Source organism: Kryptolebias marmoratus, linkage group LG1 (genome assembly GCF_001649575.2).
Source record: "Kryptolebias marmoratus isolate JLee-2015 linkage group LG1, ASM164957v2, whole genome shotgun sequence".
Classification (NCBI taxonomy): domain Eukaryota; kingdom Metazoa; phylum Chordata; class Actinopteri; order Cyprinodontiformes; family Rivulidae; genus Kryptolebias; species Kryptolebias marmoratus.
Window position 1 is genome coordinate 18,848,794 of NC_051430.1, and position 24,187 is coordinate 18,872,980.

General features: G+C 40.5%; 3 protein-coding genes across 9 annotated transcripts in view; 2 read left to right on the forward strand and 1 right to left on the reverse strand.

Annotated features, from left to right (window-relative positions):
* Positions 1 to 11,136, forward strand: part of si:ch211-106a19.1 (uncharacterized protein LOC561797 homolog) — a 44,128-nt gene extending 32,992 nt beyond the window's left edge. The window contains exons 6-14 of one of the 2 annotated variants that reach the window (XM_017413840.3): positions 292 to 358; positions 765 to 917; positions 1,021 to 1,266; positions 1,416 to 1,536; positions 2,898 to 3,001; positions 4,863 to 4,958; positions 5,227 to 5,411; positions 5,546 to 5,766; positions 6,732 to 11,136. In XM_017413840.3, coding sequence (XP_017269329.1) covers positions 292 to 358; positions 765 to 917; positions 1,021 to 1,266; positions 1,416 to 1,536; positions 2,898 to 3,001; positions 4,863 to 4,958; positions 5,227 to 5,411; positions 5,546 to 5,766; positions 6,732 to 6,874 — 1,336 coding nt within the window. In that variant the 3' untranslated portion in view covers positions 6,875 to 11,136. Of the gene's footprint in view, positions 1 to 291; positions 359 to 764; positions 918 to 1,020; positions 1,267 to 1,415; positions 1,537 to 2,897; positions 3,002 to 4,862; positions 4,959 to 5,226; positions 5,412 to 5,545; positions 5,767 to 5,994; positions 6,685 to 6,731 lie in introns of those variants that run through there. The other variant, XM_037976399.1, reaches the window with a different exon arrangement.
* A 1,072-nt stretch (positions 11,137 to 12,208) lies between these two features.
* Positions 12,209 to 21,647, forward strand: si:ch211-102c2.8 (rho-associated protein kinase 2). Its single transcript, XM_037977257.1, has 23 exons — positions 12,209 to 12,321; positions 12,403 to 12,466; positions 12,546 to 12,652; positions 12,736 to 12,850; positions 13,396 to 13,887; positions 14,577 to 14,660; positions 14,747 to 14,836; positions 14,915 to 14,990; positions 15,074 to 15,200; positions 15,530 to 15,622; positions 15,701 to 15,798; positions 15,901 to 16,027; positions 16,110 to 16,229; positions 16,593 to 16,703; positions 16,951 to 17,172; positions 17,701 to 17,961; positions 18,045 to 18,128; positions 18,231 to 18,337; positions 19,146 to 19,238; positions 19,315 to 19,341; positions 19,562 to 19,619; positions 19,697 to 19,903; positions 20,086 to 21,647. The coding sequence occupies exons 1-23, from the start codon at positions 12,301 to 12,303 to the stop codon at positions 20,131 to 20,133; spliced, it is 2,832 nt and encodes a 943-aa protein (XP_037833185.1). The 5' UTR covers positions 12,209 to 12,300; the 3' UTR covers positions 20,134 to 21,647.
* Positions 20,876 to 23,933, reverse strand: ccdc117 (coiled-coil domain containing 117). 6 transcript variants are annotated; one of them, XM_017413646.3, is made up of 6 exons: positions 23,790 to 23,933; positions 23,254 to 23,400; positions 23,100 to 23,147; positions 22,784 to 23,014; positions 21,977 to 22,123; positions 20,876 to 21,744 (listed from the first exon to the last, which is right to left on the reverse strand). In XM_017413646.3, exons 2-6 carry the CDS (start codon positions 23,385 to 23,387, stop codon positions 21,504 to 21,506), a joined length of 801 nt encoding a protein of 266 aa, XP_017269135.1. In that variant the 5' UTR covers positions 23,388 to 23,400; positions 23,790 to 23,933; the 3' UTR covers positions 20,876 to 21,503. The 6 variants fall into 6 exon arrangements, with proteins under 6 accessions (XP_017269135.1, XP_037834859.1, XP_017269138.1 ...); XM_037978931.1 differs by having other exon boundaries at positions 23,100 to 23,144; positions 23,254 to 23,361; positions 23,661 to 23,933; XM_017413649.3 differs by having other exon boundaries at positions 23,254 to 23,361; positions 23,661 to 23,933.
* Positions 23,934 to 24,187: the final 254 nt, after the last annotated feature.

Sequence of the window (24,187 nt, forward strand, 5' to 3'; positions counted from 1 at the left end):
ATTTCTCGGTAAAGTGTTTCATTATAACCAGATGATCAGTGTAATTTACTTCACCTTTCGGTAGTGGTTATGTTGTGGCAGAGCTCTCAAGTCCAGCAGCGCCATCAAGACAAACACAGCTGGTAGACAGCATTCAGCTGAAATACCCAGTAATTTCATCCCTCCTTTGCAAGTCTGGGGTGTTTGTAGTTTTAGAAGGGAAACTAAATCGACAGGACAGCTTTACGGTTCGTTTTGCTCAGTGCTCGTTGACAAAAAAAAACAAAAAAACAAATTTTCATTGAATTTCAGGCGATCCCAGAGCAATTTGAGTGGAGCAAGCGGAGGCCAGGCCAGCGACTGGAACCAGGACGACCCCGTAAGTGTTTGTCTTCCTAACAAGTGTGACTAATACATCTGACATTTGTAAATGCTGCGGACTCTTATAAATTTCAGTTCCATCTGTGTCTCTGCAAAGCTCACACTTCATTGATTTACTTGTATAACATTTGCACTCGCTCTTCTCACAGTGAGAGTTGTACACACGCTATTTCTGTTTTTCCTGCCCTCTTGTTGTCACCCCTCTGGAGTGGTACAGTTGCATCATTCCACTAGATCTTAATTTCAATTCAGAGATCTGTTCCTTTCTTGTGCTCTTCCTTTTTGTTTCCTGCTCTGTCTGTCCTGTCTGCTGTGTCAGGCAGCATACTGAAACTCGATTCATAAAACTGAAAAATATTTTCTCAAACTTGTCCTCCCACTCCTTTTGCCTCGCCAAATCCCAGATGTCTCCAAGCTGTAATGATGTGTCAGGAAAGGAGCTGCAACCTCGCAGACAAAGGCGGACTCGTATCCCAGACAAGCCCAATTACTCCCTCAATTTATGGAGCATCATGAAGAACTGCATCGGCAAGGAGCTCTCTAAAATCCCCATGCCTGTGAGTCCACGAGTCATGTTCCATTTGCAGTATTTGCTGACAAGCTAACATAAATCTGCGTGGATTACATTTTATGAATTTCGATTCTTGATCTTCCCTTCAGGTGAACTTCAACGAGCCGCTGTCGATGCTGCAGCGTCTTTCCGAGGACCTGGAGTATCACGAGCTCCTAGACAAGGCGGCGCGATGCGAATCATCTCTGGAGCAGATGTGCCTGGTCGCGGCCTTCTCCGTCTCCTCCTACTCCACCACGGTCCACCGGACAGCCAAGCCTTTCAACCCCCTCCTAGGCGAGACCTATGAGCTTGATCGCCTGGAGGAATTTGGCTACCGCTCACTGTGTGAGCAGGTAATAGCATATCCATAGGAAAATGTCCCCAAAGGGCTTGCACACATTTGGCTCTCAAACTGATGTCAGACTGCGTTTGTAAAAAAAAAACTTGGATGTGTATTCTAATGCATGAACATATTTTCCATGCTGTCCTTATTTCCGCCCAGGTAAGCCATCACCCCCCTGCAGCTGCACATCATGTGATTTCCCAAAGAGGCTGGACCTTGTGGCAGGAAATCACCATCGCCAGCAAGTTCCGTGGCAAATACCTCTCCATTATGCCTCTGGGTAAGTCATTTTACGTTCAGCTGAGCAGCTTGCTAACCGGAGCTCTTATTGGAAGGTTATATACACTCAATAAAGTAAAAGTCACAGATATTTCAGGGATTTATTTATAGGCATTTTCATGAAAAATAAAAAAAAGAATCAAATATACTTCTGTATTAGAGTTTTGTTTAATTAATGAGTGGGCAAAGTTATGCTTACCAGTTTAAATGTAGAAAATTCCCTAATTTTCTTAACTTCCAAGAAATCATTATGATAGACTGCAACTGATAACTTCTCTGTGTTAACATAGAAAAAGTAATTGTTTGTTGTTTCTTACTGAACTAACCAAGGTGCAGGACAATGCCTGGAGTGTACATGCGTCACTGAATGTGCTCTACAGCATTATCTGTAAATAGAGGCTGTATTGTACCGAGCTGCCGAAAGGTCGTCATGAGAATGATTTTTGTTGACTAATTTTGCATTATAACCATCTGCAGTTCCTGATCTATGAAATAAGACTAACAGTTTGGTTCTGGTTGTGATTATGGTGAGAGTCAGTGCAACCTCAGCTGTATCCATCAGGCATTAAACTGCACCGCTGCAGTTTAGAAGAGAACGAGAGGAGCTGGTTCTGAAGTGGTTTTTCACTGCTGGCTGCTGCAGAGATGGATTATGGCTGCAGACCGGGATAACATGGCTTTCATGACTTTTACTCTCACTGGAGCCTTGTGCTGTTTTTTTCTATTTTGTAATATGGTTGTGGCACAGTTTCTCATGAGTGTGTGCTGTTGAGGTGATTGTTATAATATTTGAACAACAAGACTACACTAAAAATCATTGCTAATGCAGAAAATAGTCTTTAAAACAAAAGTCGTTCTGACCTTTTTGGAGCAAACACTCATACATTTTTAATGCACAGCAGTGCCCCCTATGTGTCTTGTAAATGAATACCTAAATTTAGAAGCTGAGGGGGAAAAAGTTTTTGTAGTGATTTTATGCTTTTCTCAATAAATCAAAAATAACAATTTTAATTTTCACGTTGCTTTTTGAACAAAGAGCGTGGGTTGGTAGGCTCGTAGAAATGGGAGATATGATAGAAAAAAGACCAGATGAAAGATGATATTTACATGACTTCTCTTGCTTGTATCATACAGTTGTTGTTAGTTGTTATTAGAATCAATATCAAAGGGAAAAAAGTGGAAATAATCTTTTTTGAGGAAACAGACAAATCATTCAGGTTTAGATCTTATAAGCAGATAAAATTGGCCCCATGGAAAGCATGTATATGTAAGACGATTTTGATTCAGTTGTAGTCCCTTTCCTGTTCACAGCTGATTGTTATGACTTTTTCCTCTGATAGTGTTGTGTTCATGTGTCCCCAGGTGCCATTCACCTGCAGTTCCACTCCAGTGGGAACCACTACGTGTGGAGAAAAGTCACCTCCACGGTGCACAACATCATTGTGGGAAAACTCTGGATTGACCAGGTGTGTTTATGAGCTCGTCTCAGTGATAACCATGCATCCATATCTCCCAACCTTCTGCCTTAGTGCCCCTGACCTTTCGTAGTGCCTCAAAAACATCTTATTTTTAGTGTGGTAAAAGTAGGAGGGTCAGACCAGCAGGGTAGAAGGCTGTAAATAAGGGATTCAGACAAAAAGCCATGACTCTGGTGCTCCTCAATCTCTGGGGATTTGTCTTAAGCTTTGATCCCAAATAACAATTTAAAATGACAGCTTTCTCTTTTCTGAACAACGGCCCAGACACACAGGGGGAGGCAGTGAGCAAGATAGACGTCACATATGCCATTGTGTCCTTTTCTGAAAGTGTAATTCTTTTTCTTTGTTTTTTTTTTAATTTTCTATGTTTTTAAATTTTATGGTTTCTGCTCGTTTCTATGACATCAATCTGCCTGTAGGTTTATCTGTTTGTTTTCAAAGAAACTTGGATGAACACAAAGAGGAATATAGATCAGCTCTGAGCTATTTAGAAAATCTTAAAATATTGTGTATTTTATGCAAGGTCAGCCAAAAACACTTCATATTAAACTACAAACTACCACCAGACAGCATTATCAGTCATACACCAAAACAAGACAGGGTAACTGTGGCACTAACAGTAAATCCATCCATTCATTCTGCTAATCTTGATCCTCGTTCTCCAGCTCCTCCAACACTAAGCTTGAAGTCCAGACCCCTTTGTTTAAGAATGTGACTTGAAAGGTGCAAATTCTCCTACTGGCCGTTTCACACCAATCTAAACTTCCAAACCACAACCTTGCTTTTTTAAATACAAGACCACATCACCCATAGAGGCTGAAAAATGGAGATCCCGAGCGAAGTAAACATTACAGCTGCAGATCCTTACTGAAATGCTGTCAGAATGGACATCCTCTCAGATAAAGACTGGTTTATTTCTGCCCAGGTGAATCAGCAGTATGCTGTTATAAGACATGGACAAAATGGCCTGTAGCAGAGACCTGGTTAACCAAACTCCTGAGGCAACCCCCACAGCACACCTGAAAGATGAGGTCTTGTGCCTTTTCCAAGTCCAAACTGCACATGTAGTCCATCTGGACAAGACACCCACTTCTTTGTTAACCTCTTAAGCGTCCCTGAAAACGTAATGAACTGACCCGGTGTTCACAACAAAGCAACAACAACATTAATCCTCCTCAAACAGAAGTAAAACGATCAGTTGTCCCTTCTAAAGTTCCTTGGTTTGGACTTCACAGAGAGGTTGAGGGTTTGACCCTGCTGTAACACAACTCCTGGTCACCCATCTTAAAAACGGAGCCTCCACTTTAGTCACGTCTTGTGAATATATAATTAGAAACAAGCACGGCAACAGAAACGTTTTTATCTGGTTGACATGGCGACCATGCTCTCAATTTTAACATCATGTCTGACAGATGCTGCAAACATTTGACACTTTGTAAGGCATGGTGCTGTGCCGAAGCCGGAAATGTTTCTTGTTTCACTCTTTATCTATCTTAAACTTTATGCATGTGTTGCAGGATTATATACAGACAACACTCGGGGGCATCTTTGCTCAGCAGAAGCTCTAGTTGACCAAAGCATCTGCATGGTCTCTTGTTAGATCACAAAGGTGAACAGTAAGAGCCACATCTTACTGTACAGCAGCAAAAAGATGAACTAATAAACTAATTAAAACCTAAAACTAGGTTGCAATTAGTCTTTGATACTACACGCCTAAACAAAATAAAAAAGACAATTTTTCCCATCTTCTAGCTGATGATTGACCTGATTGGAAAACGTACCTGTTTGAAAAAGTTGTAATTCTGTCTACGTGTTTTTTTTCCTCATTATTCTCTGTATGTTTGTGCAGTCGGGAGACATTGAGATTGTGAATCACAAGACAAAGGAGACCTGCCAGCTGAAGTTCTCACCGTACAGTTATTTCTCCAGAGATGTTCCACGAAAGGTAAAGCCTTTTGTTTTTCTACACTTTGTGATACTGAGTAATTTGTGTGATGCTGCCTCCTGCTGGACTGCACCAACAAATGTTTATTACTTAGTTTACAATAAGTGAAACTATAATAGTTATATAAATTTAGGCCTAAATGTTTGATCTGAGAAAACTTAATACAGTGTTAAGTATTGTTCTTGCCTGTGCAAGGAGAAAAGGCTACAGTGTCCCATCGTTTTGGACCTCCATTCCATCTCTGACTTGTTTTTGTTTTTTACTGCAGGTGACAGGTGTGGTGGCAGACAGTGGGGGCCAGGCTCATTACATCCTCTCTGGTACTTGGGATGACAAAATAGAAAGCTCCAAGATCATTCAGAGCAGTCGAGGGGGCAGCGGATCAGAGGGAAAGCAGAAGACAGTCTATCAGACTTTGTCCCCCAAACTCCTATGGAAGAAGTATCCTTTACCGTAAGCTTTTCTCATCTGTTTCATAAATCAAAAAACTGCAATATATGAGTCACAGCTGTTGTGTAAAAGTTGGATCGATACTATTGATTTTAAGACAGCACAATGTAACTCTGGTCCTTTCTTTCTTGCTTCAGGGAAAATGCTGAGAACATGTACTACTTCTCAGCTCTGGCTCTGACTCTGAATGAGCTGGAAGAAGACGTGGCGCTGACGGACAGCCGTCTGCGACCGGACCAGAGGCTGATGGAGGACGGCAGGTGGGACGAAGCGAACGCGGAAAAACAACGGCTGGAAGAGAAACAAAGAGCTGCGAGAAGAAAGAGGGAAGCAGAGGCCACGGACGCACTGGATGAAGGTATGGAATGGTGAACGCGTTCGATTCCCAGACACCGCAGGGTTATTTTCTGTAGCAGCTGCGGCTGAATCACATGGTTTAACTGTTGAGAGCCTGACCATTTTGAGAGCTGTCTGATCAGAACCCTCAGTGGGAGTTTTACATCCTGTGTTTGTGTTGTATGCAGGCCAGCTTGTATTCAATGTACCCATGACTTGTCTTTCTTTTCCTCTCTCTGTTGATGGTCAGAGTGTGATTATGACTCTGGTGAGTGAGGGTTTGTTGTGCATCACACACACTCACACATACCGTTCTTGTGTGTTCTCTGTGTGCTCTGCCTCTGTATGGGAAGTGCATGATGCCACTCTCATGTCATCCTTGAATAAATCTCCTGACTTTTTTTCTTGCATACATGTAACATTTTCACCCAGACCAGGCCTCAGATAGCTTTAATATACAGTAAGTATGCTCATTGTGCTTTAGTCAAGCCACAGTAGCAGCTCATTAATTTGCACTTCATTCAAAGAAGCCATTTTATTTATCTAGTAGAGCACTTTTTAGTTGGACTTGTCCAGTTAATACAAACTTTGTTCATCTAACTTAAATGTTTATTTGAAGGGAAACACTTTATGAGCCACTGTACTGAGTGTAAGTTATTACACTATTACAGTGCTCCACCATCAGAAAACAAGTTTCATCTTTGTTTTGACTTGTTTGCTGTTTTGTAAGAAACAAATAAAATATTCAGTTCAGAGAATCCTGATAACTGATCATTATTTTCTTTGCTCTTCTGTTTTTCTGTTGAACTTGTTGCAGCTTGGTTTGCATTTGGACTTTTCTCAAATGCAGTGCACAGAAACAGACTGCTTCTCATTTATACTTTTATGAAATACTTTTTTTCTTTGTCCTGAATCACCTGCAATTGTGTCTTCTCAAGACAATGAAGTAAAAACATCTGTGTAAAACATCTGTGTTTCTCCCCCCAGGTAGAGAATACGAAGGCTACCAGCCGTTGTGGTTCCATCAGAGGAGGAACTCAGTTACTGGAGAGACAAACTTTGTTTACAAGGGAGGTTACTGGGAGGCAAAGGAGCAACAGGACTGGAGCATGTGTCCTGACATCTACTAACCCAGGAGCTCACCACCCTCATCGGACGGGGAGCTGCTCCGTCTCTGGTCTGCAGGCAGTGGAACATAGCTGGTTTATGAGTGCCACGTGGACCTCTGAGAGCATGAGTGTGTGTGTGAGTGTGTGTGTCATTCACACAATCTCAGATTACACAGTACCTCCAAATGTCATTTTGTTTTTACTTTGGAGAAAAAAAATAAAAGGCAGGGCGTTCCCTGAGCAGTCTTTAAATGAAGGCACCTGCACAGTCCCGATGCTCTGCTGCTCCTGCAGATTATACCCACAATGCACTTTCCTGAGTTTACTCCATTACAGTTTTATAATGAAACTCCTCTCAAACCAGCTCATGATTAAGTGAAGTGAAGCGAAATTTATTTATATAGCACTTTTCAGCAGCAGGGTGATCCAAAGTGCTTATTAGACTAAAGTCATAAAGAGCCACATAGAAACTCAACAGTGTTGAATGCGTATGGAACTTTATTCATAGCTGCAAAACAAATGGTTTTACTTTCTATTTCATTTAGTGCAGCTCAGATTAATCCAGGTTTTATGTATAAATCTTCAATTAGCTCCTAATTTGTTTTGATTGAAAAGATAGCAATGACTTCTAATGTTCCCCAAAGAAAGAAAGAACAAAAAAAGGAAGATTTGTAGGTTTTCTGTCTAAAAATCTCTCAGTAAGTGTAAGAAAAAAACCAACTCAGATGTTATTATGAGAAGATGATTGGGGATAAAATACAGTTCAGAAAAAAAACCATTGATTTAAACAGTTTAAAATTGAAGAAAATCCAATCTGTCATATGCAGCTTAAAATCTGACCCAATAAAGAGCTGGTTTAGAGTTCTCTGATTATTCTACAAGTTAATATTTATTGTACAAATTCTGTACATTTCAAATATAATATTTCATTTTCAACACTTTGTTTCTCCACAGTAATAAAAAATGTTGAATTAGGCCATCAATCTCCGCTCATAGAGCAGCAGCTGGTTCCTCTAAACTAATGAAACATGGCAGACATTGATTTCATCTGGATTTTATTAAATTCATTCTAATCGTACGTGGACGTAATTATTCTGTTTGACAGCCAGTCTCTGTGTGTTATAGGACTTCTTACCATTCATTCTTTGACTCGCGGTCGCCTCTACGCTTTGGTTTAATTAGGCCGTCCAGACGTGTTTCAGATATATTCAGAGTTAGGAACCTCCATGAAAACCTGGAGAGTTTTTTTTACTGTGGCTGGCCAGAGCAGGGATTCTCAACCAAGGGGTCTTGAGGTAGTTACAGGAGTTAGCCTGATGATTGAGGTGGGGGGAAAATAAAGTGATATAGCAAAAGTAAAATGACATCGTTTAGACCGGAAAAGGATGTTTACACCACTTCACCTTTTCCAGGCTGTAGAAGTTGATGTTTCTGTCTGTACATTCACTTCACCTCATCCTTTTCTCTTAGCAACATCCTTGGTGACCACTTTGACTGCAATCATTCTCACTGATTGTCTGATTGTACAAAAATAAATCAGCTGCATCTCATCACTGAAATATTCATTAATTACCTCCCAGCGCAGCCAGCGCCATGTCTCCTAAAGTCCTCATCCTAGTCAGTGAGCGGTCGCTCTGACAGCGCCTCTGTGTGTGAGACCGGAGCGGGCTCTCTGAGGAGGTCTGAGTGGACTCAGCTGACGGGGGGAGGTCAAAGGTTATAGGAGCAGACAGGGCTGGTTCCTGTAGCGCCCCACTGTGCGGTCAGCTGCGGCCACTGAGGACTGCTGCTCCCGTTTGTGGACTCGCTGATCTGGGATCAGCTCACAGAGGCACCCAGAGTCTTTGGCCTTTTACTGACTGAAGAAGGGAACGAGTCCCCTGACCTGTGCACTACGAGTCCACAGTGACAAGAGTTTTAAAAATGAGTTCGTATTTTTTTGTAATTATTGTTAGGAATGTAGAATTTATGGCTGGAGGTATCGTACCAACCATCTAGTTGATTTGTGTGAATATTTTGTGATAAAAAAACCACTGATATTGTAAAATGAAGAATAGCTACTACTAATCTATGGATGAAGTTATCTGTACAGAAAAGACTGAGTGAGCCTGGAGGGTTTGCAGTGAACTGATTTTTTTTTTAAATTCCTGATTGATTCTGTAAACAAACAAAAAAAAAACAAAGTTAACCCTGAAGCACCTGTGATTTGGCCAAAAACTATCATAACATGCTTAACGTAGTTTGAAGGAGTCTGAGTTTAATGTGAAAAATGTGAAGTGTATAAGGAAGGAAGGAAATTCCTTGCAATTAGGATGTTTTTTTTAACTTTTTTTATTGGGGGTTTCTTTGACAGTGAAGAGGAGTTTTAGTTTGAAAATGTGAGATGATTATTATCATCAAACTGATGATTTCATAATGAAATGAATGTTGATTTGTGGTATTTTTGCACACAAAGATGCTTGATTTCCCATTTATATTTAATGTTTTAATTGATTTTTGGATTTTATTTGTCATAAACACAGTATGATCTAGCACCTAAATATTGTAGCTTTTTTCAGAATTTTATCTAAAATGTACCAAACTAAATTAAAACATCTTATTTGAATTAGCTCAAATAAGATGTAGCTCTGTTACATCTGTTGGTGTGTGAAGCTTCATGCAGCCGTTCAACTTGGCACAAAGACTTAAACAAGAGGCTCTGTCCAGACGTGAACATCCTCATTTATTCACATTTTTATTTTATTTTAACCCATTTATTATTATTATAAACTTGAAAATTAACTTCTTGTGTGGATTAAAGAGGTTTGGCACCTAATTCCCACTAAAATCTGTCAGAATTAGGAATCGATGCTGATCATTTCCAGATAATGTTGTTGCTTTTCTCTGCTCATTTTTATACCACTGTTATATAAAAGGACTAACAATATTTAATTAATTCACCTAACCGTTACAAAGAATAACACTCAAGCACATAGAAAACTGGTACAAGAAGATGTCTTTAAAAAGGTGTCCAAATAGTAGAAATCAAAATGTAAATATGGCTTTTATGTCAGTATTTTTAATAATTATTATTTTGACTAATATGAAACCGTAGCCATGTCTTTTCTCAAATACAAAATGAATAGTATTCATTTTCACAGGTCTAACTTTAAAGCGCACACCAAAAAAAGTATTTTTACTGTATTAAACAAGTATATAATATTTAGTATTTTCCCTCCTTTACAGGTGAATTAAGGAAATGTTTCACCTTTTATTATTAAAATAAATAAATTAGTTTTCCCCCTTTTCAATGTGTTAATGCTAATCAAAGCTGCTGCTTGCTTTTTACTGAACACTGACAAGAAAACTAGAATCAGTTGTTGTAAAATTTGGACTTCACTTTGGTTTTGATCTTATTTAGCTCCAAACAAACACTTTTATTAACATGTACATAAAGATAATTAGAGGTTGTGTGCACTTTCACTTTTTGGAAACGTGCAGCAAGTTTCTTCTGTGCTTTTTTTTTTTTTTTAAAGAATCCCTCTTTGCAGTTACTTCTGCATCACCATGTGCAGAATGGTGGCAAAAAGGTGTACAAATAAAAAATTTAATGAGATTCTATTTGAATTTTACTAGAAGTTTAATGGTTTTTTTAGATTGTTTTACATATTCATGGATTGGATCAGAGTATTTCTAGATACAGTAACAAAAACAACCTTTTCATCTGCCTTCCCCATCCCAGAGGGTTCCAGTAAACCTCCTGACACGCGTCTGATTAGATTATGATTTTAGATTTATTTTTTATGCTTTTATTTTCTGTTCCGACGTCTTCCTGCTCGTGTGTGGGTCATACTGTTTTCAGGCGTAGTAATGGAGATGGTTTGTGTCTAAATATGACGCACATTTCCCTCCTAAATGAGTGCTGCTCTGCTGTATTTTATTTTATTTTGGGAGTTTTTTTTCTTGCCTCGTCTCACCTGGACCCTGTTCCTCTGTGGGCTGTGACTCACGGCTTTACAGTGAGCGAGTTGTGACATTGATGGTTGAAGTTAATGAGACAGCAGCAACCTGGTACCAGAAAAACGAAAGGTGATGGACCTGCCTTCACTCCTCAGATGTACACTGGTGTATTCAGGCATAACTGCAAATTCAAATAAAATTAAAATTCTTTTTTTTTATTTTATTATGATAAATTGTGTATTTTTTTCCGTAAATTTCTACTCTGATAACATTGTATTTAAAGAACAACAAAGACACAGTAATGGAAAAAGAAGATAAATAAAGCTGTTATTGTTGACACTGGATATTTGTCTGTTTTAAAGTGTTTTTTTAAGGTCTTTACCCCTTTGGCAGCCCGTTCTCCTTGAAAATATCTCAGTTTTTTGTCAAAACGCATAGTCAGCCTTACAGAACTGAAGCATTTCAACACTTACTCTGACAGCCATGAGTAAAAGAAGGAGCTTTGAGGTGTTCTGTGAGGTAAAGTTACTGTTTTTGGATAAAACAAGCCTAATATAATTGATAAAAAGCAAAGATTTAGCAATAGAATTTATTACTTCTCCTGTAAAATTCTGTGAAAAATAGATTTTGTTTGACTTCTCTTGGGTAAAGTTTCAGTGAATTAAAATTTTTACGTTCTCTGTCCCTTTTAGATTGATAAAAAAAAGTTTTAGAACAATGTTAAAAATAACATTAAAGTATGTAAACCTACTTAAGACAAGAACCAAAATAAAATGATAAACTAGGAAAGTGGTACCTTAGCTTTATAAATCAGTTTGAGGTTTTAGATGTGTAGCTTTGAGAGTTAAAAAGACTTTTATTTTACTTGTCCCAACATTTTAAATCACTTTACAGCCGAGCGTGTACTCTGAGCTGTTTAACTGTTTCCAGGGTAACCTGAAGCTCCCATCAATCAGGTTACCATGGAAACGGCAGTGGCAGCAGTTGTACTCCAACAACGACAAAGGAGTGGAGCTCATCAGGCGGAGAGTTTCCTCACTTTGTCTGCTGAAAGGAAGTTACGGGACGCGGACGATGCTGGTAAAATGTGATATATTTGGTTTTAAATGCGATATCTTTTATTTTTTATTTGTCTTATCATCGTGAAAATGACATGAGTGTGAATTTGGCTGACAGGGAATTTTCAACCAGACGGACTAATTGCTGTTTCTTGCAGATTTAAAACGTAAACTTCACTGAACACTATGAGTGGAAACTGTCTTACCTGACAAAGGGATACAAATACTGTTCAATGTTTTTATTTTAAGCTTGGAGACAAAAAGAGTTAAACACATGTGAGGAAAATCTTTTAATGGCGTGTTTAAAAGGGCTTCACTTTCACAGATATGACGTGAATATTCACTTTGGGGAGTGGCAGAGACAGAAAGGAAGACCGTTTTATTCCCCTTAGTGAAAACGTCTGCCAACAAAACAAACCAACTTGGTTTCCCAGACAACTTGTCAACAAAATGGCCCCCTCTCCTCCCCCCGTGAGCACGACTCCCCGATCAACTTTGACCCCTGGTTCATGCTGCTTTCCTAAATATCTCCACATTTGTCTCTGGATTCAGGACATGGCTGGCTACGAGGAGACGGACAGAAATGGAGAGGACGCTGACAACCTTCTGTATACTGGTCAGAAGGGTTAGAAGCATCTCATATTTCATTTCTTGCAGAGCTGCAGCTCATGTTTACCTCTTGTCTTTCCTCTAAGATGTGAATGAAGACAGCAGTTTGCTCAGATGGGATTCTCTGCCCCACAAACCGGACCACTGTGACCTCCTCTTCGATGCAATGGATGCACAGCTGGAACAACTGCAGGTTGCCTACTGTCCACTTGTTTGTCAGTATGTACTGTGTTTTTTGTTTTTAGCATGTGCAATTAAAAAATGATTTGTTTGCAGATGTGGAGTCACTCTTCAAGCAAAGGTGCAGGACTTGGGAGTACAACTCAAACCAGTGGCACGTCCATGTTTTGTCTCGATTTGATGCACGCTTCAATAGTGGAGATAGCCTCTGGTAATGTTTTAAAATCTGTACCACTGCATAAAAAAACTGTCCTCTAAAACTGTTTTTATATGCTGTCGACAAGCATATGACTTCCAAGACTTACAGAAGCTCCGAAGAGGACTTGGATTTCTCATGTGTTTCACCAAAATCCAACTGACCTTCATTTTTTTTTTTCCATCACACAAGTTGTTTTTTTTGTTTTGTTTCAGATTTTGTTTACTTTGTGCAACATACTGGTGCCACAAGTCAAAACACACAATTCCTGATGGAGCCTCATGTTTTAGTTATAATTTGAAGGTTATTCTCAAAGCTGCGTGACAATAAAACGGGACTAAAATATTAATAGTGGAGCTTCAATGCTTCTGCAATGGCACCCTTAATAAATGTTTAAAAGTGAAACAATGATGTATTTATGAACCAGTGAGCAATGTGATATCAAAGCCCTGATTCTCAGTTACTAGTCATTTAAAACAAGAGTGATACCTCCTTAATGCAGCAGGTTTCAGTTTCTCCTGCAGCTAAAAACTCCAAATATCTCCTCTTCTTTATTTCAGAGGATACTGTAGGCTGCTGGGGGGGTTCTGTCAGTCACAGGGAAACCATGAAGCAAATCATGGACAGAAGCACAAGTGACACAGAGGAAGGTGAGTCTCAAAGGGAACAGGTCATCTGGAGGCTTGAGAGGCTTCTTGGAGACGCCTGGAAGGAAGGAGCGATCGCTGAGACCCGTCCTCCTTCGGACAGTATCTGCACCGAGGACTTCGTCCGGTGCTTCCGGGAGGAGATGGTTGACTTGTCTCCATCGGACAGTGTGGAACAACTAAACAAGGAGGATAAGGCCGACGGTGACACTGACCTGAGCGATCAGAACGGATCGAGTGTTGACAGGAGAGGGTCTCAGACAGCGGAAACAGTGATGGATCACTGTTCCCAGTCAAACAGGCCCCCTCAGAGAAAATGTAACTGTGGAGTAAATGTGTCACCAATTAATGAGGAAGCAAGAGGAAGAAGCAACACATTGCAGAAACTTGGAGATTATGACGAAGGTATGTAGCCTAGAGATGTAAATGAGAATCACCTGCCATCCCATTTGACACCTGTGTGTTCACACTTTTTGATCCAGACTGCTTGACTGTTTGTCTCCAAGGTCTTACCCTACCATTTTAAAGATCCTGTCCCTTTTAGTCTAAAACAACAAATAAGACAAAAATGGCTAAAATGAAATCTTACACCTCTGTTCTCTTTCTCCTGCAGCATGGAATGGTCAGATTGCACTAAAATTTACAGATTATCGTTGTTAGCCCCACAGCAGGGACACTTTATGAGACATTGGGAGTCTGGTCACAGTCAAATAAAAGGTGTCTCTCATTGCAGTCTAAATCAGTGGTTTCTAAACCTTTCAGCTTCTGACCCACAAAATAACAGCAGCAAAGACGTGTGACCCCTGACTGTTTTTAGCTTCTAAATGTTGGTATTTAAGTTGATCAGAAAATGACAAAATGAAAGCAGACAGACTATTTTTCTCTATTTATAGCTACACAAACTATTTTCTTTTCTAACAACAGCAAAAAAGCAAGAATGTTGTAGTCAATCATTTAATTCTGAGAAACCACTGCAAGATTCCTAAATTGATGTTTCAGGGCCCAAGAGAGTCCCTGACCCCAACTTTTAGAACCACTGGTCTAAATCATAGCCAATAAAACTTAGTTTGTGTTGTTTGTTTGCATCCTTTCAGTCTTTTACAGAACAGATGTTGTAACAAACCATGAAAACACAATCCACAGTCCCAGCTGTTCTCCTGAGCCCAGATGTTTGCCAGGTGCTAAAATATGCATAACTCTACATTTGCAGGAATGTTTGTTCACTTCAATCAGTGGTTTAAGCTTCCTGGTTCTGTTCCAGCAGATCCTGTGAGGAGTTTTGACTCTTTGTCCACCGACAGTGACTCCGACACCACCACTCAAGCAGAAATAGGCGATCCTCAGTCTGCAGCAGGTAAAGCAACATCTGGTTGTGTATTTCTTTTTGCTCCACATCGTTAAACAAAGACAGATTGTTTCTGTGCTTACAAAGTGAGGAGTCCATCTGAAGGACAAAACCAAGATCCTTCTGCTCAGAAAACTCACCGGAACAGGAGAAAAACCTGCAGGTAAAAGGAATCGTTTTAACCTTCACTGTGCATTTTAACTCCTTTGGTTGTGAAACCTCTTCAGAGTGTTTTTTGTGTCCCAGACTCCTGCGTTCTCTGAGGGATAATGAGGGCACGGAGGAAGAATCCTCACAGGATTCCCTCAGGAGGATGTCAGAGATGCAGTCAGGCTGGAAGAAAATGAAGGAGCAACTTTTAAACCTTGAAAAAGTAAGAAAGAACCTCCTGATGTAGACATTAGATCATTGTGTGATAATGATGTGCTTTTCCTGTTTCACTTCTGCTCACTTTGTGCTATTTTAATCATTCATATGTCAAAACCTTTAGCTCATTCAGGACATGGGTGCCGTAACTTTGGGTTTTATTGTTTCACCATACTTCTCTAGTTTTACCTTCTGAAGCTCCTTTTAGGTTTTCGCTACCATTCTGCTTCAGTTTGAGCTTCTTCAGTGTATTTCAGCAGTCAGCGTTCACACTTCTCTTGTTTCGTTTGAATCCTCACGCACACAAACCGTTTTGCTCGTTTCTGTTTGGTTCAGAAATGTGAGGAGGAGGAGGAGAAGCTAAAGCTGAAGAGAATGCAGGTAAAAGATGCTGAGCTCTGCCTCTCTGAGCTCCAGCAGAAAAACAAGGTAAAACTTCACCACAGTTGTTAAATAAAACTTAGATCTGAGAGGTCTTAGCTAATGTTCAGTGTATTTATCTCCCAGCATGCCATGCAGCGCTTGGAGCAGCTCAGTGCAGAGCAGGAGAAGAGGACTCTGGAGTCGGTTCTGAGAGACACCAGAGCAGAGAAAGAGTCTGTGAGGTACAAAATAAAATCTTACTGCTTTATACAAATATAAACTTCTCTGTAAAAAACAACAACAATGTTTCTTAAATGTTAAAGTTAAACCTGTTTTTGTTGTAGCTTCCAGCTCCAGCAGCTGCAGAGGCAGAGAGAGTCTCGTCTTCCTCAGGTTCAGAACCATGAAGAACCTTTAACAACTCTGCGTCGACAGAAACAGACTCTGAAGGAAGGATCCTGCATGAAGACGGTACTAAGACCCGGTCTGAGCCTAAATATCACTCTGTTCTTAGTGTTTTACACTTTTCATTTCTCCACCGATCCACAAGCAGAGCGCAGCCGTCATATCAGTGCTGGAGTTTGAGGAGATGGAGCGACAGCTGGACTGCGCCAAAACTGAATTATTTACTGAGCAGCGACGAGCAAGAGAGAGGATCGACTTCCTGCAAGAGGCAAAGCATTGCTGCAGATTTATTTTAGAACTAATGGTTGTCATTTAGAAACCAAAACACACATGATCATTTCCCTAATACAGTTTGCAACCAAATCAGAAAAAAAAGTATTTCAATCAGTGCTAAAAAAGATTATTGTTCTCTGTTTGTCTGTAAAGTTCACAGATTTGGTTCAGATTACTAAACTAAATATCTCAGTCAAAGATATTATTTGACTGTTATGTGATATATTTTTACACCCATAATAGTCTTCAGTTCATTATGTAGGCATACAAAATGTAAAAACCAGAGGAGCATATTTGTTTCTTTGTCATAGAAATGTGTAGTTTATACATTTTATTATTTACTTTTTTCTTCAAGCAGAAGCTGGAGGAGACTTGTGAGGAGCTCCACAGGGCCTCAGAGGCTGAGCGCTCACTGAGAAACAGATGTGCTGGTCTGGAAAAACAGATTCACAGATTTGAGCAGCAGGAGGTAACTCTTTCTGTCATCGAATTAGTGAAAGATATCAGAGGAATCTACATTTTCTCTGCAACCTGTATCAAAATACCCTGGAAATCTGCATGAAATGTAAATATGTGTATTAAATCAAACCCTTAATAGAAGGGATTCACTGATTTGCAATCTGTATTTATTTCCATTTTACATACTGAATTATTTTGGGTCAAAGGGTTGCATGTGTTACTTGTGCTTTTGTCACTCCGACTGCGAGACGCTGCAGGTTCAAGTGAGCGAGCCACGGCATGAAGTGGGAGAATGTAGGATCGGAGTGGGAATGCCGGACGCAGCTTTGGCCCAGAAAGAGCTGCAGCTGTCAGGATTAAAGGAGCAATGTGGGTCTTTGCTAACAGAAAGAGATGACCTGAAGAGGGAGCTGCAGCACCTGAAAACCCAGCACTGTAAGGAGCTGAAGGAAGCCCAGGAACAAACCCATTTACTGCTGGTAAGGACCTTGGCTTTAACGTCACTTTTATTCATAAATCACAAGAAGGAATCCATCATTTTCACTTTAGGTTAAAGAAGCAGAAGAGGACAAAGATGGAGTGAACTTGAGAAGTGAGATAAATCACAGCAGGAACCTAAAACTGTACGTTTCTTATCTAATCCGGCCTTTAAGATTACCACATGATTTTATTTTAATCTAGTGCAAGAGTTGCAGAGAAGCACCAGGTTGAGTTTGCAACACTCACACAAATGGCACAGATGCAGGAAAAACACACATTCATTCATACACACACACAGAGGGAAAAAAACCTCTTGTGGAGAAGCTAACTTGCTGTGGTGTGTGTGTGTGTGTGATGACAGCGGAGTGAGGAAACAGCGCTGCTGCTCCAGCAGGAGGTTGAGCTGGCTGTGAGGGAGCGAGACCGACTCCAGGCGATGCTGGAGGAGAGAACAAGCAGCTATAGGCGATTCACAGCTGAGATGGAGCAGCAGCTAACAGCAGAGGCTCGACAGCTGCACCTCTTAGTGGAGCAAACTGGAGCCCAACAAGGAGCCGAGGAGCTACATCAGAGGCTTGTTTGATCCCCTGCCTGCATCCAACAAATATCTGGTTAAGAAATTAGGCACGAGTTTGATAATTGATGCCTTTGTGTTGTGCAGTTTTACTCTTGCTGAAGCTCTTCCATGCCTGAGAGCAAAACGTGAGCAGCTGAAGTTCTTCATTAGTCATCTTCACCAGGAGCTGGAGTCACAGAAACACATAAATGAGCAGCTGAAAAAGGAGAAGGTTATTGTTTAAAATTCACATACAGCCTACATTAAATATCCATAAATACATGTTTATAAGCTCATGTTTGTTTGTTTTTTCAGGAACAGGAATTGAGCATCCAAAGACAACAGCTGGAGGCTGAGAAGGATCGAGCTTTGAATTCTTTAAGGACGCGTCTCATTCAGGTTTGAGCTCAGGCTCGTTTAAGCTGAGTTTTTGAACAAATCACAAAAACAACACGTGACTGGAGCCATTATTACTTTATTAACTCGTGACATTTGTTCCAGGAGCACATTGAGGAGCTGAGCAGGCTGAAATGTGTTCATAAGAGTGGGTCAGGAGGAGCGGCAGCGTCTCTCCGCAGACAGCTGCAGGACAAAGACTTAGAGCTCAGGTATGGCAGGCCTTTGTTCATTTATTTCACATCCTCGTGCTCACTTGTTTGTGACTGTACTGCACTAGTTGCACATTTGGTCACACTAGTTCAACACCTTGGTGCACTAGTTCAATAAACAGTCTTACTAGTAAAATCTTTTGCCAACTAGTGGCACTTTTGTCTAACTATTTGGAGTAGAAGTCACACCGGTCAACTGTTTTGCTATACTAGTAGTCAAAAAGTTGTTTTTAACACACTAGTGGACCAGTCGACCAAACTAGTGAACCATTGTGTCATTAACTAGTCAACACAAATTATGCCTACTAGTTGACTGTTAAGTGTGCACACTAATTGAATAGTGTGATCTAATACTGTAACTAATCAACTAGTAAACACTAAAATGCTCGCAAGTCAACTAGGCTATTTATGTCTTCACTAGCTAACTAGTGCAACTATAACATGTCAACTAGACAACTAGTGGGGATAATTTGTGTTGACTAGTTGACATGTAAAGGATTTCTATGTAAACTGGTTAACTTGTACGACAAGATCATTGACTAGTTTGATCTAGTGTTCTACTAGTGTGTTGGAAAGCCAACTAGTTGGAGGTTTTTAGCATCTAGTGAAGCACCTTGGCTGACTAATATGACTTCTGCTCCAACTAGTTGGGCACAAGTTGGCAAAAAAAGCCGTACTAGTAGAAGTGTTTGTGAAACTAGTGCGAGCAAATGTGAAACTGGTGCAGTGTAGTCGCAGATTAGTGGGCAACAATGATGCTTGAGCTCAAGGACACTGAATAAATACACAAAGGGCTTGCCATATACAGGCAGCTTCAGGGGAGCATGGCTCGGTGGAAGCAGCAGACTGCAGCTCGCCTGGCGTGCTGCTTTGAAGAACAGTTAACAGCTGAACTGGAGAGGTGACAACACAAAAACTTTGTCCTTCAACTTACAGCCACATTATTTCTCCTGCTTACTTTATGTTTGCCTTCTCAGGTGCAAGGCAAAGCTGATAAGGAGCAGGTAACACGTCTTTGTGTCTGTAAATGATAAATCACAAACTAACCAGCTGTTCTTCCTTTAAAACTGCATGATCTCACCTCATCCCACTGTGACATGAGGGTAAAACTATACAGTAGATGTAACATTAACTGTACAATTTACTCTCGCCTTCTTTGTGTTGTTAATTATTTACTCACTGTTGCAATCTTTTAAAGTGTGAAATTGATTTTTTTTTTCCCAGAAAAGCATCAAAGACTCAAGAGGTCAGGCCGGAGAGAGAAATGACACATGGTGCAAAGGTAGATTCTGTGTAAGCATTACCTTTAAGCTTCTTTTAATAAGGGAACACAACTCTTTTTTTTCTTCCTTCCATCAGGAAACTCAGAAAGCCGTGAGCTGTCACTGGCTTCACACGGCGGACTCTGCAGCTGCTCACGTCCCCTCAGACGTGGCTTCATTAAAGCTCCTGCATTACCTGCAGCGCAAAGTGAAGCAGCTCCGAGGAGAAAACCAGGCCTTCCTGTGGACTCCAAATCCACCACAGACAGTGGCTTTAAATATGTCAGGATCCTGTCTGACAGAAGTGAGCGCATTCTTTCAAGATTAGGTTTTCGTTCGTAATTTGTCTTTTCAGTCACTCTACAAGATGGTTTCTAGTGGAGATCACCAATCATACTAAACTACAGCAATAACTACCATGAATGGCTTATTTTTCTTTTGAGGTTTTATCATTTCAGAATCCTGAAACTGCTCTGTCCGTCCCAGATCACTCAGGTTGAAGATGGTGCTGAGATTCAGAGCCAACCTCGTTAAGGACAACCTCAAGTAAAGGAAGCGAAGCCTCACGACCAGTGATCTGATGTCCCTAAAAGTCCCAAAGCAGTATTTGAAAGGTATTCTGTGAGGAGGATTTAACGAGCAGGTCACAGTGACATATGTCAGCACTGAGGTCACATTCCTCTGAGCGGAGGGAGTGAGATTTTATGGCCTATAGTTATAATGAAACTGTGAATGAGTGATGAGCTGACATGTCTGTGGAGACTGAGGATTATGTGAGTTTTGTCAAATAACCTAAAAAAAGCTGACGGGTCCTTTAGCCTCCTGTGTAGCCTTTCATTTTTTTTCAAGTACATCCAAAATATTTGCTATTGGTTTCAAATTTATGAAAATGTTTATCTGCCGTTATAAATGTAATGTCAGTTTGTTAAGTATGCTTTTGATTTAGAAGTATTTAAACCGTTTCTATTAGGAGATGTGGGACCTGTGTCTGTTTAACTATTAAATACTCAATTATCAGATGAGTAATTCACCTGAAAGTGGAACCAGATGCTGTGAATGACAGAGTCATTGCTTCATTAACATCACAGTTACACATGATAAAAATAACACCTGAATGTTCCTCTGTATGAAGTTAGATAAGGCGTTTCCACAGTCATCAGCGCTGGATTCTTACACTTAAACTCTGACGTTACAAGGATCATAAATTTGCTCTAAAGAAGTTGTTTATTTTTAACAAAATTCAAGCAATGTAAAAAGGAAAATCCGGTGCCCAAAATTTCTGTATAAACAATCTCTTCTTTTTTTATTACAAAACAAAAAGTATTAACACTTCATGGCTTGCTGCACTTCTGGTAACAAGTAAAAATTCAAGTAAATCATTAAAAAAAATGAAGAAAAAAACAAACAAACCCAAAAACATTTCTTTTAGTTCTGTCAAAACGTCTCACAGGTCACAGATGGCATATTCGCAATAGAGGAAGATTATTCTTCCATCACCAAATAACAGGAAGTCACGCTGTGGAAACATCTGAGTGGCGTTTTAGTGTTATGTTAACAACTCACAGAAGTTTGAAGTGAAACATCCAGGCGCTGATGTCGAACAAAGACACGAGGCATATCCACGTTACATCAGCATGATCCTGGCCAGAACTATGTACACATACCTCATTTCTAAGAGCAAGTGTTAAATCTATCTGTTATAAAAATGTCTCAGACTTTTATGATTCATCTGAATAAAACTGTCCAGTTAGGTCACTTCACATATCTCACCTGTCTGAAGACAAACTGAATGGCTGGGTGCTAAATTCTCTGTTGCACACGCTGCTCACAATCAATACGAGATCAGCTATCCCAACACGACCGGTCAGCTTGATCTGTCGTCCAGTCTTTTACTTTGGCACAGCTCATAAAATTTCCATGTCCTCCTCTGCAGAGCTGTTGACCGCAGGGAAAGTGTACAGGGGAGAAGCTGTGTCTGCAGGAGGACTGGAGGGGCTGAGGGGAGGGCTAGGAGACGGACAAGGGGTCGGAGGCTGCCGGCATGCTGTCTGTTGTTTACGCTGTTTCTGTAATGAGTCCTTCAGCCTCTGACAGAACGGATCTTCTGGAGGACACCACAACACCAACTCCATGCCTGAGTGACTCCTGGAAGTTTGAGGGAAAAGTTGGTTGAGGAGACGATTCATTTTCTGGTTTCTTCAACCGGTTCAATAACAGTTTGTTCCTGACAACAGCGTAAACCCTAAAACAGAGATCCTCCAGAGTTCCTTTTTCTCTCCTTTCTCCTTTTTGTTAATAGGAGTGTTTGTTTTTCAGAGTATTATATGTAGGAAAAAAATTATCAAGAAGTTACCAAAGTTGAATAGGAGTCACCTACACAGATTGAGCCACAGTTTGAGGGAGGATGTCACTGATGCCACACTGCAGACCCTCCTTCAGACTGTCTGAGATCACCAGCACTGGCCGTCTTGGAGCTGGCTCTACATCAAGATCTTCATCTTCATCGTCATCTTCAAGTGTTATTCTGTGATACAACAACATACAACAACAGCTGTGACTCAGTGGTTAAAGCAGTCTTCCAAAAGGACAGTATGCCACGTGTCGAAGTGTCCCTGTGTAAGACACCGATGTGTGCCCCATCAATGTATGAATGAGATCTAAATCTTTGATTAGACTCTATAGAATGATTTATTCAGGTTATCTTTGTCGAGATATATTAGAATGCTGTATGAATGTGTGTGGATGGGTGAATGAGGACAGATTGTGTTGTAAAGTGCTTTGAGTGGACTGATTGGCTAGAGAGGCGCTATACGTTCTGTCAGTTTAGTGTTTATTTGATGTAAGAGGGCATATACCCCTTATCTCAATAAATGCATGCTGAATGTACAGTATGAGCATTTCTTTTAAAACCTTGAACAGAACACATTCTAACACATTCCTTGTAATTTAATACATTTCTGGATTCAAGTTTATCACTCAGGTCAGTGACATTAACAGCCTTTAAGCATATTTTTCCTGCTTATGTACCATATATCTATAGTCAAGCTATCTAAAAGATTTGAGATGGAATCTGACCTGTAATTTTCCCCCTGTCGGTCTTGTTTATTCTGTATACAATAAGTTCCAGGGTGGCTAGTTGCAGACACAAGTAGTCTGATCTCACGTAGTCAGAGCTGATCCATACCTGTCTTCGATCTCCTGCAGTTTCCTCTGAGCTGCTTCTATGTCCATGCAGGAGCTCTCCGTCTCAGGCTGGGACAGGGAAGAGGAGGGCTGTGGTAAAATGAAGTTCTGAGGTGCTGAGCAGGACTGAGGGGGAGCGAGACTGACTTGCGCAGACAAAGCAGGGCAGCTGCTCTCTGAAAGGTCCACCTCAGCCTCAGGCATTAACTTCCTCTTTTTGGCACTGCAACCCCTGATATGGAATTAACATAATCATTTTAACGCTCCTGTGAGAATATTTCCCTGTAATGTGGTTTTAATAAGCACTGTTTACTTACTCATCATCCAGCCTCCTGTGCTTCCTGAGCCGTCTCGTCTCCCAGCTGCTGTAGGACAGAAACATTGCCTTTAGGTTACAATATACTACACGTATTTCTGTGAAAGGTTCAGAGGTTACTTATGATCTCGAGAACTTCACTATGAGCTACATACTTGTCAGAGTTTGCCAGGTTTTCAGCTGTATTTGGAGGATCGAAGTCAAACTCAGGCATGCTGGTGGTGCTTGGAAATGAATACATGGCTGGCAGAAACCCCAGGTCACTGGATGAAAGAGCAGGAGGATGCATGGATATGGAGACTCTGAAATGACAGGCTGAAAATTATAAACGATGCTGATCTGAAAGATCTAAATTAATACAAGCATGCTAAAAAAAATACATTTCTGCAACGTTATGCACGTCATGCACTGCTGTCTGCTTTACATTACAGACTGTTGATAAGTTCCCTGTTGACGTAGTAATGTTTGGTTATTCATTAGCATACAAATCTAAGAAATTCCTCTCCAGACTGAACATGATCGTTGTTCAAGTTAAGCAAAAACAAAGAGTTCAAACACCGACCTGTTAAAGTGCCCAGCCCCCTTTTAGCTGTTTGTTGTGGTGTCGATGTTTAGCTAGCTTGCCCGCGCGCAGCTCGACAGTTCCTTTTTTATTACTACAACGTAGCACACACACACACAAAATCATTACCCAGGTGTAACTAATAATGTCACAGTTGAGCAGAAATAGCTACAGGACCCCTGGTCCGTGTCTGTATGGCGTGAAGTGCCTGAAAAGGAAGCCAGGTCAACCTAACGTCGGATAGAAAGAAAATACTCACGCTGGTCAAGTTTATAGAAAGTGCGTGCGTAACTTACGTTCAGTTACACAAGTGCATCATGGGAAATGTAGTCTTTTTTTAAAAAGACAGACGCTCGCTACAAAAGCTCATTAGTGCTAAGATATAAAGTTACATACAAAGTGAAATTAATCAGGACGGTCGTGGCCTGTGTGTTATCTTTAATTATCGATACTTAAAAAATATTAGTCTAGTTTTTAAAAGTCTACAGAGGCATGACCCGCCCTACTCTAATTCTGATTGGTTTAGC

What these genes read in the sequence shown, in the direction of transcription:
- si:ch211-102c2.8 (XM_037977257.1), top strand. Translation starts at nt 12,301, where the DNA reads ATGGCCCCCTCTCCTCCCCCC. An exon ending in AATAGTGGAGATAGCCTCTG is followed by an intron (nt 12,851 to 13,395) that starts GTAATGTTTTAA and finishes TCTTTATTTCAG; the next exon opens with AGGATACTGTAGGCTGCTGG. An exon ending in TAAGGACGCGTCTCATTCAG is followed by an intron (nt 18,129 to 18,230) that starts GTTTGAGCTCAG and finishes CATTTGTTCCAG; the next exon opens with GAGCACATTGAGGAGCTGAG.
- ccdc117 (XM_017413646.3), bottom strand. Translation starts at nt 23,387, where the DNA reads ATGCATCCTCCTGCTCTTTCATCCAGTGACCTGGGGTTTCTGCCAGCC. An exon ending in AACCTGGCAAACTCTGACAA is followed by an intron (nt 23,148 to 23,253) that starts GTATGTAGCTCA and finishes TCTGTCCTACAG; the next exon opens with CAGCTGGGAGACGAGACGGC. An exon ending in CAAACTGTGGCTCAATCTGT is followed by an intron (nt 21,745 to 21,976) that starts GTAGGTGACTCC and finishes TCAAACTTCCAG; the next exon opens with GAGTCACTCAGGCATGGAGT.